Source organism: Lepisosteus platostomus, chromosome 25, assembly GCF_059453375.1.
Source record: "Lepisosteus platostomus isolate fLepPlt1 chromosome 25, fLepPlt1.hap1, whole genome shotgun sequence".
Taxonomy (NCBI): domain Eukaryota; kingdom Metazoa; phylum Chordata; class Actinopteri; order Semionotiformes; family Lepisosteidae; genus Lepisosteus; species Lepisosteus platostomus.
The window spans coordinates 7,295,092-7,309,335 of record NC_142635.1 but is presented as its reverse complement, the minus strand read 5'-3'; the positions used below and the strand labels follow the sequence as shown (position 1 = coordinate 7,309,335).

General features: G+C 42.0%; 1 protein-coding gene and 1 long non-coding RNA gene across 2 annotated transcripts; one reads left to right on the top strand and one right to left on the bottom strand.

Annotated features, from left to right (window-relative positions):
- Positions 1–67: 67 nt before the first annotated feature.
- On the top strand, positions 68–7,058 carry LOC148641017 (uncharacterized). The gene is made up of 3 exons (XR_015930327.1): positions 68–321; positions 3,355–3,465; positions 6,848–7,058. It is a non-coding gene; the product is annotated as an uncharacterized LOC148641017 (long non-coding RNA).
- crtam (cytotoxic and regulatory T cell molecule) lies at positions 1,655–14,213 on the bottom strand. The gene is made up of 12 exons (XM_088619773.1): positions 14,079–14,213; positions 11,305–11,445; positions 10,018–10,170; positions 9,482–9,601; positions 8,739–8,906; positions 7,353–7,460; positions 6,842–6,949; positions 5,304–5,405; positions 4,316–4,393; positions 2,866–3,006; positions 2,518–2,604; positions 1,655–2,160 (listed from the first exon to the last, which is right to left on the bottom strand). The coding sequence occupies exons 1-12, from the start codon at positions 14,131–14,133 to the stop codon at positions 2,000–2,002; spliced, it is 1,422 nt and encodes a 473-aa protein (XP_088475899.1). The 5' UTR covers positions 14,134–14,213; the 3' UTR covers positions 1,655–1,999.
- Between the last annotated feature and the right edge of the window lie 31 nt (positions 14,214–14,244).

Here is a 14,244-nt window from a genome sequence, read left to right as displayed (position 1 = left end):
GGCGGCGTCCACCAGTCACCGCTCGGCGCGGCGGTTGCCCCGCCTCCCCCGCCCTCCTCCTTCCGGGGAGGAAGGGCGAGCAGATGGCCGCCTGGGCAACAGCAGAGGGAGTCGACAGGCCGGTTTGCGAGAAATTAATGCGGGGGGGGCGGTTAGCAGCCAATCCCTGGCGTGCCGGGAGGTTGTGTAACCAAGTTTGGGCGGTTCTAATAATATTGTTCAATGATGCAGAGGGAGTAAGAGGGGCGGGAGAAGAGGATGTCTTTGACACTATTTTTTACTTTACGACACCGGCAATGTGTCCCAACAATGTGCTGCAAGGTATGGCTAGCCAAAATTATTTCTTCTTCCAGCTTCTTTTTTTTTTCTTCCACACCCCCCCCCCCCCCAGACTCAGGCAGCGAGCGAGTGCTCTGCCAGTACATGAGCCAACAGTGTATAATCAACAGGTATTTGTGTCGTTGCGTTCAGTCATGCCGCGGCGTGTCCGGGCTGGAGACTCAGAGATGTCTCGTTTCCGGTTTCCTGGCCGTAAGCGCTGCACAGAACACAGGGGAGCCCCCTCTGCGCAAGTCTCGTTTCCAGTGTCCCTCAACTGCACGAAGCTAATGTAGCCGATACAACAGATCCTGAAGTTGTCCAGACGCGTTAAAGAATAAGATTAGTTGTTGTACCGCAGCTCGGTTGTTTTTCTCTTGGTCGTTTTTCTTGAATTTGAATTAAATCGCCCCCCCCCCCAAATTAACTGTGGTAATTTCTCCCGTCTAAACTCTTAGTAACAAACCCACTTATCCGTCTTAACCCTTCCCGGTTTCATTTAACCACGAAAGCTTCACTTTCGCTTCGTGAAGTCTAGTACATTCGAGATGCAGTTAAACTTTGGATAACTGGTTTTTCCCCCAAGGCAGAAAAAGCCCAATGAGAAATGCACTGCCGTCTCGGAACAATACTAACCGTCTGCGTTTCCTTTACAAGAAGCATAACACGGGGCCGGTAATGGTTTTAACGAAAGGGGCGCCTTTAAAGGGAAACGTGAAGCCTTACAAATCCAGAAATACACTTCGGGAGAGCATCGTGAATCGTAAAAATTCATAGGGAGGAGGCGATGTACAGGGGCTGCTTTTTGGCAAAGCACTGCAGTTTCTCAAAACCGCATTCCTGTGCTGCTGCAGGCGCTAGATTGTCATCCATAGGCACTCTTAAACCATTTTCAACTGCATGTTATGCACATGTAGGATGTTCAAAGCAAACAGCCCTTTCTAGGCCCGTCCAGCAGTTATGTACAGTCATGTTTCTGGTCAGCATTAGCTAGTCCTTGAAGCCTAATCTCTTGCTGGCACATGCATCAGGAATCCCCCACCACAGCTGGGTGATGAACTTTGAACTCCTGACCTTTCATGATCAGGAAAATAGTTTTCAAACGATTTCAGCTTTGCTGCTGCTAAAAGATTGCGGTTGATAAATTTAGGATTATTTAAAAAAAAAGTCACAGCACAGAAATAGAGCAATACCTATTAAACAATCATTAACAGGGCACCTTCCCCCCCCCCAGGAGACTTAAACCACTGATTATAGTTCTAGGGGCTTATGTTACTTTCAATATCAAAATAAGGCTTCCAGGAAATGATAATTTAAGAACAATTGGCAAACCAGATAGAAAAATATGAATTTATTCTTTACATAAAGAACACAATAAATATTGCATATAAAACACCATTTACAAATTGACAAAACCATTTACAAAATGGTCCATACAGACTTGGTCCTATTATCAAGAAGACCAATACAATGTTAAGGGAGGATTAGTGAACAGCGGGCCAGGACAACTGATCCCCAATCCCTTAAACTAATTTGCAATAGCAGCCGTTTCGTTAAGAAGGGGCTCCAGGCACTGAACCGTTCCCTCAGTTCCAGGAAGCCACTCCTGCCTCTTCACAGTATCTGGCCCAGTGCAAAGTGCTCGGTGCAGTCAGCGTACAGGAGGACACGTCCCACAGTCCTACACTGCGGTCTCCCTTACGGTGTCCAAGCCGGCAGCGGGCGCCGGTTCCTCTGGCGGTTTTGGGGTTTCCAGAATCTGGGGTGCTGCCTGTTCTGTGTCTTTCTCCATTTCCGTGTGCACCTCAACAGTGTACTTCATGAAGGTGGTATTGTAAGGAACTGTAAAAAAAAAAAAAAAAAAGAGGCATAGATTTAATTTCCTTGTCTGCATACTAATGTAAACCCATAAGATACATGGGTATAGTGTATATACCCATAATATTTAAGATTTTAAGTACAGAAGGATGAGTTTTATTCCTTTTTTGGGGGGAGGGGGAAAGGAATTTGAGGGTTCCCTGAAGATGAGACTGCAAATTAAACTATGGTACTTGCATGAAAGGAAATTCCCCAATACAAGAAATTGCAGATGGCCAATAAAAAAAGCTCATGTTCTTAATAGGTTTTAAAAAGCATTATGAGTTTTTGCCTTCAATCATTCTCCCCAAATCAGAGCATAGACCCGTCATGAGGCATTACCTTGACCATTTTTCCTTTCTTGCCCTTTGTCGTCATTGCTCGATTTCGATTTGTTGCTCTCCAGGGACTGATCCCAGTCTTCATTTTCTGTTTATGAAAGGGAACAGCAACAAAGAGGTGAACAATAGCATCACCCATGAATGAGCACAGTCAGCTGGCTTTTCCCCAACAGATTGACTACAGTTGGTCAGCTAGCATGTTGATGAGGTCCACCTGAGATGTCAGTGGTGTTGCCCTTAAGTTACTGAAATGCATTACTTTGAAAGATGCATTTCCTGCCAAGGCATTCCACCTCTGTACGAGATCCCCCGTTGGAATGGATGGTGCCACAACGGAGTTGCCCCTCACCTTTCTTCCACTGCGAATGAGCTTTCTTCAGCTTCGTCACGAAGAAGAGGACGACGACCAGCAGGCAGGCGATCAGGACTGTGACCAGGACGATGAGCATGGTGCCGTTCTTGCTCCGTCTCGCACCGTCGTGGCCTTCCGCTGGAAGGAAGCACAGAGTCAGGGAGTTATTCACTGCAGAGCGGTCTTCCTCCGCGACCAGAGGCACTGGACGCGTTCAGTTACACTCCCTCAGATCCCCACATGGGCACTCCTGGAGGACAGAGCGCCTCATACTACTGAGGTTAATAGTTAATCGCTCAAGTTGAAGTCTTCATTTTTAAGGCATTTCCCTGTTTGGAAGTGTATTATGCCACCAGGGCACGTTATTAAAATTAACATTTCAAAGGAGTTGACTTTTTCATAATGAAAGTCTGAGGTCATACTAGTTGTGCACTGCATCTGTGGTTTGATCATATCCCCCCCCCCCCCCCTCTTGAATCCCTGCAGTTTTATCATGCCATGGATCACACTGGTGCTTGAGTAAACGGCGCACTACAGCAGCTGTCTCCTTGAAACACCATCCTGCATCGCGCGATGGTCTTCGACCGGTAGAACACAGTAAGTGCATGTCCAAGCACAACCAAACGATGGAACCAGAATAAGAGTAAATTAAGCGGCATGGTCACATCTCAATGGTTAACTTCTATAAAGCTTTCAACTAAGTACTTTTGCTTTGCATCATTACATGTGAATAGACCTTAATACCAAAGTTTCACTTAAAATACAGGAAGCTAAACCACAAAGCAAGAACTGAGGACAGCTCACAAAAATGGGAGCAGCTGTTAAAGATCTAAAGTCAGTTTAAACAACAAAAAGTGGGAAATATGGTGAAGCTGTTTGTGCCTTACACCCAGTGATGAGCAGGGTAGTGCATCTCTCCTGCCTACTTATTTTTTTACTTGTTTCCAGCCTAAAAGCTGGTTTCCCCATTTCAGAATAAAACCCCATTGCAGTAACTGTGCCAATCACCATTTCCTTACAGCTGACTTTAGGGAAATGTTTTACACAAAGTTTGCAACTAAATCTAAAATGTCCCACTCTGACTGCCGTATGTTCAACCGAGATGTTCAAAAAATCCTAAACCACCAGAAAGCTAGATCATTTTAAAATCAGATGCAACCATGTTATTAGGATTAACCAAGTTATAATAAACAGTTAAGGGAGGTGACATTCTTGATGTGCTGGGAAGAGCATTTCAGACCCATTAATTGACATTAGGAGTACTTAAAGATGAAGGCAACTTTTCACCATGTGTGCAGGGAGTGTAGGAAGGGAAGAAGGGTAATTAAAATCACAGCCCCATAATCCCCACAGACTTCCTGGATGGACCAGGAGCATTGGTACAATTGCATGCATGGTTAATTAGACAAAAGTCACAAAAAAAGCAAGAAATAATGGCTTTTCCTACCTTCCACACTGGAGTTGGTGGTGGCATTTCCTTCTGCTAGTTCTGTTGCTGCAGGTACCGAGGATGTGTAGGTTTCATCTGAAAAGAGGATTTTAGAGTTTTAATAGAACACTAAAAAGCGCAGATTTAGGCAGTCTGCTGTCTTTGTGAAAAGGGAGTTAAAACGATATAGAATGAGCTTGTAGATCACACGACTGTTACACAAAGCATTCGTTATAAATCATTTTACCATTCAGCGGCAGTCTAAATACCACCCAAGACTTCCAGTTTAATGCTTCAGCCTTTTCTTACCCTACAGCCAGAAAAGGTTTTCGCTTCGAGAAAGATCGTGAACGTAAGAAAAAACAGGCTTATGAATATTGTAATGCAACTAGGGGCTGGCGAGAGGTAATGATAATCACTCAGTGTAGCTCCGAGAAATAACCACAGCTTTTGATTTCTCTTAGTGTGGGATAAGCCAAGTCTTTTTCAGGAACGAGCTGCAATTCCTAATCCTCTTTGCCAGAGTCTGCTCCGACCAGCAACTCCTACAACCAGCAGCATAAACAAGTCGTGTGACTAAAACAATAAAACAAATCCGTAGGACAACCCGGGATCAAAAACGAAAAGGTTACTTTTCTCCCCCCGTCTTTCTCCTAACGCTCTCCACGCTTTCACAGAGATGACTTACACAGTATCGGGTTCTCGGGGTGCGACTTATATAGCCTGCCGAGGAGCGCAGGTGTTTCGGGTTGTCTTGATGAGAGGTAGACCGTTTTCTTGGCCCTCCATTTTGAAAGTCCGGTCGGCCATCTTGTTAGAGGCCAGCTTTATATCAAATACCCTTAGCATATAATTAGGAAAATACCGTTCCCCTATAACTCTGCCCCTGTTGATCTTGGAATATCCATTTACTGCTTCTAGGCACAATTTCTAAAGGTGAAAATTATGACTATTGCATTTTAATTTAAAAAATGACTTGTTTGGCTAGATGGCTCTGGTAACTTACTTGTGGCTGCAGTATAGGTGTAGTTTCTTGTTATTTCATGAATGTCTGTCTCAGGTGTTTGATGGTTTGATGTGCTGGTAAAATCAGTAGACAATGCTGTTGCTGAAAAAAGATAAAAAATATTTATTAACTTATTTTTGTTTCTTTAGTGTAATCAAACATAGCACAGACCTGCATAGCATGTTTTCATTACAACTCAGCAGTAAACAACCTAAATAAACTTGTTGTGACATATTTAACCAGGTACAAATGAGATCTTCAGGTGCTGCAACTTTAAAATAAAACCTAGAAAACCTTCAGAGACATCAGACCTCCAGTTACAGGACTGGACAGCACTGCAATGAAGTATTGAAATATTTAAAACACTGCTCTTTCTGTCTAATAAAAGAGTACTGTACACTCGGGCAAAATCCCGTTACAGACATTGGCCAAAAAGGCAATTTTCTGGAATAAAAATGTTGTCCAGTTTGTGAGTCATTTCATAATATTTACAAATGAACAAATGATTGACTCCTTTAATATGTAACTCAGAGTGAAATGTATAATTGGTCTTTGAACTAGATGGGATTCTGGGATACACCAGATGAATCAGAATAATACTTTAATATTATTATTAATATCACCAAATTATTATCCTTGGAATTTTAATCTATAGGCAATTGTCTGATCTTGTAATGAATAGTTATTCATGATGTGAATCAGAGGCAGAGTGGATGTGTCCTTTAGCTTTAGTTTGAAGACAAGAAAATTCTTCCTTGTGAAATGGGATATCTTTTTAAAAAACAGTTCATACTTATTAAATACAGTACATGTTTTTTTTCCCCTTGCGAACAGAGAGACAAGAATGAATAAGCAATCACTGGAACGTGGTTGCAGCTAATTTCACGATTGCGAGATGGAGAGATTGTGTTTCAGGAGGCGGTTGTGGATGTACAATACGGAACAAACTGCTAAGCAAACAGTCCTGTTGCGGATGCTGACTCATTCATTTCCTGAGTGCTGAACCTACCTACGTTTGATTCGTCGTCTTGCGTTGGAGATGTACACTTTTGCCACTAGGTGTCAATATGACACATATATTCACGTAGGAGGCAATCAGGGCTTAAGGCTCTGTATTGAGTAGGTCGAAAGCCAGATTTTAATTATAATAGGGTGCGTTTAACTAAAAGATTTAAAGAACAGGTTCAATATTAGATGTTTGTATGCTTTTTTGGTAATCCACATTTGTGTAAATTGTCGAAAAGGTGCACCTCAGAAATGTACACAATACTTTAACAGAAGTAACACTCTTTGTGCTAAGGTACAAGAACAATTCTATAAATGTCTATAGAAAGAGCATGTAAATGAGAGTTGAATATCTATTGTTTCTTTCAGAGGCTGCATTTATTGTTACTTATGCTGTCCACACAATAATATACTGAATTTAAAAAAAGAAACGGGCTTGAGTTCTGGCGCAGATATCGAATCTGTTCTTAAATGCAGCTTGCAACTTCTTTTTAGCTTGCAGAGCTGGTTCATTGTTTAATTTTGGTACTCACTTGCAGTTTCAGGAAGTCGGGTTGTCGTTTCCTGTGTGAGCGCAGACGGCGGCGAGGAGCCCATACTGTACTCTTCAGTTGATGTCGAGCTGAGGCCCTTTTCTTCAGCTGAATAAAACACAAAATATGTAAGACTTGCTTCAGATGCCCTTTATCCCCCGGTGCAAAAAAGCTTGCTTAACCCAATAAATGTAACTTTATTCACCCCGCCATCTAATTCACTCCTCAAAGATGGTTTTTTTTTTCCGATTTTATACATCTTTCTGTCTGTCTGGATGTAAGTAACACCCAAGACATTATATTGTCTGCTTTGTTGATGGATGAGGACTCCTAATTCTAAAATGACAGCAAGACAACGAGTGTGGTGTGGCCTGGCATATGCGCAGACCAAACAGACCACAGTCAGATCAGATTGCCACGTTCCGATACTTATAACAATGAAACAATAGTACAATCTTGACAGTAATGTTCAACACCCAAATGAAGCAGTATTTGTCTACTTGAAACTTACTTTCTGTGCTGGAAGATAAGACTGTGGCTGTCTCTGACAGCGTCGCTGCAGTTGCTTCTGTGCTAGTGGAATAGCCGACTGTTGATGTTGAAAGTAGTCCTTTGTCATCTAAAAAAATGCATACACATGTGAAAACATATTTACTGTACAGGAACGCAATATTAGTGCGTATTAAAGAATTCAAAACATCGAGAACATAGAGAGGCACAGTAAACTACTCTGGACCACCTTATCCAAATTTTCACAAGAGTTTGTAGTGTTTTGCTTCTAAAACAAAGCAAAGTACCAGTACATTAAGCGCTTTTTGCTTAGGCTACTCATGCAGCTAATAGGAACACTCTCAGACACAGTTGAAAAAATGTTTTATTTGGTTTTCGTGTACAAAAGCCTCATCTACACGTAGAATATACTGTAAGTTTAGATGAAGCTAATGGAAGCAGTGGTGTACAGTTGTTAAGGAGGTGTGCTGCCTTGAGGTGAGGAAACCTGGCAGAACGATACGCAAACAGCAGGCCACTTGCATCAGAGGAGCTGGCCTCAGTTTAAAATGCACAATAAACTAAAGTGAAAGTGCCATCAAAATTCTCCCCTTGCAATTTTGACATTTCACACATGACACTGACTACAACTCATCAGAAGTCCCTTCTATTAGAAATCACGAGGTACAACTTTTTTTTTTTCCCTTGACAGATGAAGTGCCCGTGGCTGTCACCAGACTGTTGTCATTACGAAATTTTAGACTGGCTGGAGGGAAAACACAGTCCAAATAAGGCCCACACAAGGCAGCTACGTCATCCCCATACACTAACCGCAATCCCTAGGCCCTCTTTCCTTCCCTCTGCAACTCACCGCCCACTGGATGGCGAACATAATGAATTTATTGGAACCACTGGTGCTTTCTCAGCTTTGGAACAACTTTGAACAACAGGAACAAGTTTGAATAAACACCTCTAGAAACTACATGCCACAAGATACAGTGTCCTACAAAAAAAAGTCCATTCATTTCTTTGTGTTTTTGGTCTTTCTACCAGCAGGTGAAGTAGCTGAAGTAGATAAGGAAACGCTGTGGGAGTATCAGAGAACACAGCAACAGAGAACACAGTTCATCCCAGTATCAGGTTTTGCACGGTTACCTTGACTAACCTTTCCAAATCGCCTGACCTGGTGTCCGCTGCCACTCTCTAATTCCATGGCCAACACACACTGTGAAATCAGGAGCTATAAACTCTTGTTTTCTTGTGGGTTTACTTTGCCTGAAATAACGCAGGTTTATAACTAGCGAAGAAAATGCATGTAACAGCTTTTGCTGGGCCGTCCCCTAGTACAGAGATAAATATGTGTATGAGAAAATGTAAGAAATTCTGAGCAACCAACAGGAATACTTACAGCTCTTCTCCACAGTGAGGGAGGCCTTCAGATATGGCTGTGCATTATTCAGAGCTTCGTGCCGAACGATACATTCCACTGTCACTCTGCTCTTCTGAGATCTGATCACCAAGGTGCCCATTGAAGTGCATTTTGCGGTCTTTTCGTCACAGTGATCCTGGGAGTATGCTAAATCAAAGAGGGAAACACAAACAAGCCATCGGTTAGTTCAAGCCCACAGATCTACGTACATGTGGAATAATTTTATATCATAATCTACACTAATACAAAAACTGCTGTATGCTATTCTTAAATAAGACATTTCATGCCAGAAATAAGATGCGTCAGTTTGAAATTTCATGATTCCTTTTACAAAACTTTAATTGTTTAATTATTTTTTACCACAGACAAGAACTACAAACACCATGAACAGAAGCTGAACAGAGGGGAAATACAAAACTTTCACTTCATTTAATTTTGGAGAGAATTGGATTCCAATTCCAGGGGAATTTACAGCATTTGGTATTTCACTGCCTCATTTCTGCATTTTGTGACCTTAGCCATTTTCCATGAGTGTGAGAAGTGTCCAAGAATTGTTATTATTTTTATCACAAGTCAGATTGAGACTTCTGAGTTTTCAAGGAAAACAACTTTTCTTATTTTCCAGAAATCATATGGTTCTCGTCCTGGTGAAAATCCCTTAAGCATAACGGGAAAGTTAGAACGTCCCAGGTCAGAAAGGAGGAGAATCACACAGTGCTTACTGTCCAGTTCTAATCCACCCTCAATCAGCCATGATATTCTGTAAGGAGAATAGCTTGCTTCTGCAGTGCACTTTATTATCTTTCTGCCTTTATCTTCTCTCATTTCCAGTGCTGGGCGACCTTGGGGGGGTTATTGAGAAAGACAAATTAGTGCAAGATCCATCAAAATCCTTTTTTTTTTTCAAAGCAAAAATATTTCCAGAAATTAACTATATGATTACCAGGAAAGATTTTGAAACTTTTAGCATCAGAGTGGTGTCTGATTTACAAACCAGAAAATATACTGTGGCTTGATTCCTCACAATTGGAGAAGAAAACAGTTCTGATGCCAAGAAGTGAGTCTTAGTGCTCATGTTTTTGTTAATATAAAAATGATTTCTAAGAATATGTAGATTTAAAAGTGTTTAAAAAAGCAATGTTAAAAAAGAGAGAAAATGTGAGGCAGTGCAAATAATTTAGAAGTAGTTCCCTTTTCTACTCCAACTAGTCATGGGGAGAAGCATTTTAATGAGCAAACAGACAAATCAGTTAATTACCTATAACCGTGACATTGACTGCCTTGGTTGTGACAGGATGAATGTAGTGTAGACACTTGTACAGGCCTCCATCTCCTGTGGTGACATTCGACAGAGTTACGGTAAACTCTGAGGGTGACCAGGTGGCAATTTTGTAGCGTTTATCTCTGAGAGCTACAAAACAAGAGTGAACATATGCACTTACATTACTAATCTGAAAAGAAAAAATCAACAGCAGTCATTTTAAAGTACACACCACTGACATATTGTGAATATTGAATTAATGATGTCCTTTCTACCTTGCAAATATTTGATCCTAGACAGCTTTGCCTATGAGAGATCGGGAATTCTGCTTAAATCTTTCTAGTTTTGTGCCTGTTCTGAGTAACCTAAGGCCTGCCAAGGCAAAATAAAAATGTTTTCATGGCCAGAAATTATATCTAATTATATTCTACAGGCGACTGACACCTTCGGCGTCCATGAATGATCATATCAATCCACTGGAACCTAAGCCTCGACTGAATCGCCCTGCACAAGAAGATAACAAAGGAGAGCAGGCCTTCAGGCCCGTCTGGCTGATTTGATGGTGAGCCACTAATTGATCCCATGATCTCATCCAGCCAGTTCTTGAAAGTAGCCAACACATCAGATTCCACAACATGGCAGGGTAACTTGTTCCAGACGGCCACCATCCTTTGTGTACAGAAGTAAGATTCAATGCATGAAAGCCCAGAAGCCCACCTCTGTAATTGACAGCGTGTGTGTGTGCTTTTTCCCAAAAAGATCCAACTGACCATATTTTCTTTAAATAAAATGCACTCTCTGGGGTCTTTGATTTTCATAAAGAGCAGCTGGATTCGTTTTCTTCTTATTTGCATTTGCAGGTACTGGACTCAGCGTCTCAAAGAGGTCATTTCTGGGCTTTCTTTTCGCCATTGCCTTAACTGAAGGGGTGTGTGGACAGGAACCCCCTGCACAGGACTGTTCTTGCTTTCAGATACCGCAGAGGGGGCCACGCTGAAAAGGTTCCACAGAGACTGGTCGAAGTGGAAAGTTGACTGATTCAGAATAAGAGTGTCAGGGCTGAGAGTCTAGGGTAGTCAAACCATAGCTGACACAGAGCCCTGTCTGGTTTCCCACCATGCACAGGAAGCGCGTAGGTACAGTAGATAAAAGAACGTCTGCTGCCGCAACAGTGGGCAACATTCGTGTGGGGGCATTTGATGACGTTTTCTGTAAATGAAGGTGTCAACTGGACAATTAGCTATTAACCTTTATAGTGGAGAGACAGAGCTGTTACCCACTCACCTTTCATATTGTTAAAAAACACCACAAAGCCATGTGGGTTCTTCCACTCCAGGTGTGACCTGTCTCCAGAATCAACAGTGCAATTCAACACGAGAGTCTCCCCCTCCATCACTGTCACATTCTCCGCCACCATGGAGCTCCCTGGGAAAAAGGAAGGAGGTTCTGTTCAATCTCTGGGCAGAGGAGAAGATGGCTCGGCCTTTTAAAAACAATGATTTATTAAGATGTGGCTCAGCCCAATCCTGGGCCAGGATTTCATTATCTTCTAACATGATGGGAGACATAGGCATTGAAAAAAAAAATAACTCAAAACCAGCAAAATGTTCTTGGAGAACGCTCTAATGAAGATAGATTAAACTTCCTCTTAATCCAAGCTTCAGATTAGTCCAAAGCTTTCTATAAAATCAGATCCTATATACTGCCACTGCAAATCAACGGTCCCAGTGCATCCGCGTGCAGTATAATAAATATTAGCATATTGTACTGTGAACATGGAGTAGACGATTAATGTCAATATATACTGTAAATAGGCTGCTCCTGCCAGAATAAATGTCATGTGTAATGTAAAAAAGGTAACATAAAGAAGCACCATTGGGAAAACATCTCTAAAAGGTGAAGCCTTCTTCGAGAAGGCAGTTGCCAGTGGGTCAGTGGAGGCAGTAGCAGTGTGTGATTTAGGCCAAGTGTCTCCCACTCAGCTGGTTCAGAATCTGGGCCCAGTGTTGGAAAACGAGCGCGGCGGAGAGCTGACCGTCCGCAGCCCTGTGGGCTACAGCTACACGCATCACACCCGCGAGTGTGGGGACGGGGGGATGGGGACTTTCAGCTTTGCTGGTTTGGCTCGAGCGGCTGTCTTCACAGCAGGATGCCATGTGGTGGCACTACGAGCTAGAAAAGTCACGTGCAGAAATAATGTGAGAAACAATGCTTCCACCGCCTTGTGCAGCCACTAATTATAAGGGCTTTTCTTTTTTCTTGTAAATGGTGTGGTGGGCTTAAGGGATAAGGGGGCTAATTCGCACCTTTTGCTGGTGGGCTGGGGAAAGTTTGCAGTGGAAAGGTCAAAGGCGTTTCTGCACCCCCTCTCCGTCTCAGACCACACTAACGTCCTGAAATTGCCACTCTTGTCTGACTCACAATGCAGAAATTACTTCTGCGTTCCACGGTCTTTGTTACTTGCCAAAGTACTAATTTTTAATGTCAGCAACTAGGTGGCAAGAATCAAAGCCGACACCATGTAGCTGGATGGATTTCAGACCATTTATAATGAGTTTTGCACGTTGGAAAAGCCAAATTCAAGCAGCTGCGGTAGAATACAGTAGAATTTGCTTTCCGCTGTATACTGTATATTTCACATGTTTACTTGAAAGTTAATAGTTTAATCTGACAAATAATTCAAAATGAAAAGCTTACGTAATCCAAACAAGGCATCTGTCTATCTAATCAGTGCAGAGATCCCAGATGTGCTGTTTAATGCCTACCGAGGGCCTAGGGAGATCACGACACCCCTTCCGGACAGTGGTCAAGCCTCAGACTGAGTCAGAAGAGTCAATAGACAAAGTGAGTCACTCCTTACTATTCAAAGCCAGCCTGTAGCCAAATACTGTATCACGTTCTGTAGTACTATCACCTTTCATGGCTTCTCTGTCTCTTCAGCTAGCAAGTGTCTTTACCCACAAAATGTAATAATCAATGGGGAAAAAAGTCCTGTACTTTTTTCTCGGATTCTGTAACAGATTGCACATTTTGACAATTGTTTAGTCATACATTATCATTATTATTTTTGTTATGTTGTTATGGATACATTAGGGCCATTACACTGATGGAAGGTTTTTTGAATTAACACAGTATACGTAGATATATGCCAAGCTCTACTTTACTATAACTGCTCTGAGTTTGGTTAAGGAAATCGCTGTTATCAATACTGTGAAATCTTCTGTTCAGGATGTGGGTTAATCTTTATCAATCCTATTGTACTGAACCACAAACACAGGAGAGAATGTACTTTTCTGTTTCAGACCACAGTTCGTTTTTGTGTCTGTACTGGCCCAATCGACCCTGAAACACAGGACACAGTTGTCCAGTGTGGGGAATTACTGGTTCCATTGCATGATTGTGTACTGGGAACAACAAGTGTGAAAATGTCTCAGCGGACAAAAACCATTACCATTCTGACATACAGTATTTGCCTTGAGAATCCGAAGCTTACAGAATATCACTTGAATATCTAATTGTAAGTATTAACCAGTGCTGCCTTGTACTGTAAAAGAACTCATAGTATTTTCTATATGAGTTAAGTGTGTTAATATTGTTGGAACACAATATTGTGTTAATATTGTTGGAACTTGTTCCAAGTCCGAGGTGGTCACAGGTTCAGAATATCATGTGAATACTGTACAGGTAAACAGTCCCAAGAGTACAAGAATCCACATAGCTTATGCAAAAGTCCATTGCAAGTTGCCCCAAAACAAAATCTTGGTTTCTGTTTACACAGCTGACCTCCTGGAAAACGTAGAGAAAAGCCGCTCTTATCCAGGATACAGGTGTAATAACCACTCTGGGACATGGACCAAAGACCCCTTGGTTAAGATTCAGACCCTGAATCACTTCACACTGCTTTCTGTTTGACAAGGGGTACTGCAGAACTATTACAATTAAATAAATACCACGAGTGGCATGTGTTTTACTCTATAGAATCAGTATTGCTTATATCATACTTAGCTACAGTACGTCAAGAAATTGCTTTTCAAAAATGAAGAAGTGTTTCTACTTACCCTTTGCAGTCAGAAAAGCGAGACAGAGAGACAGCAGCCTCAGAGCCATGTTCATGCTGTGTGTAACAATCCCACAACATCAAATGCACTTCCTCTGTCTGCAGAGCTGTGAGAAGACTTATAAAATGAGGGGGCTTCCGTGACATCATGAGCTCAACTGAGGTAA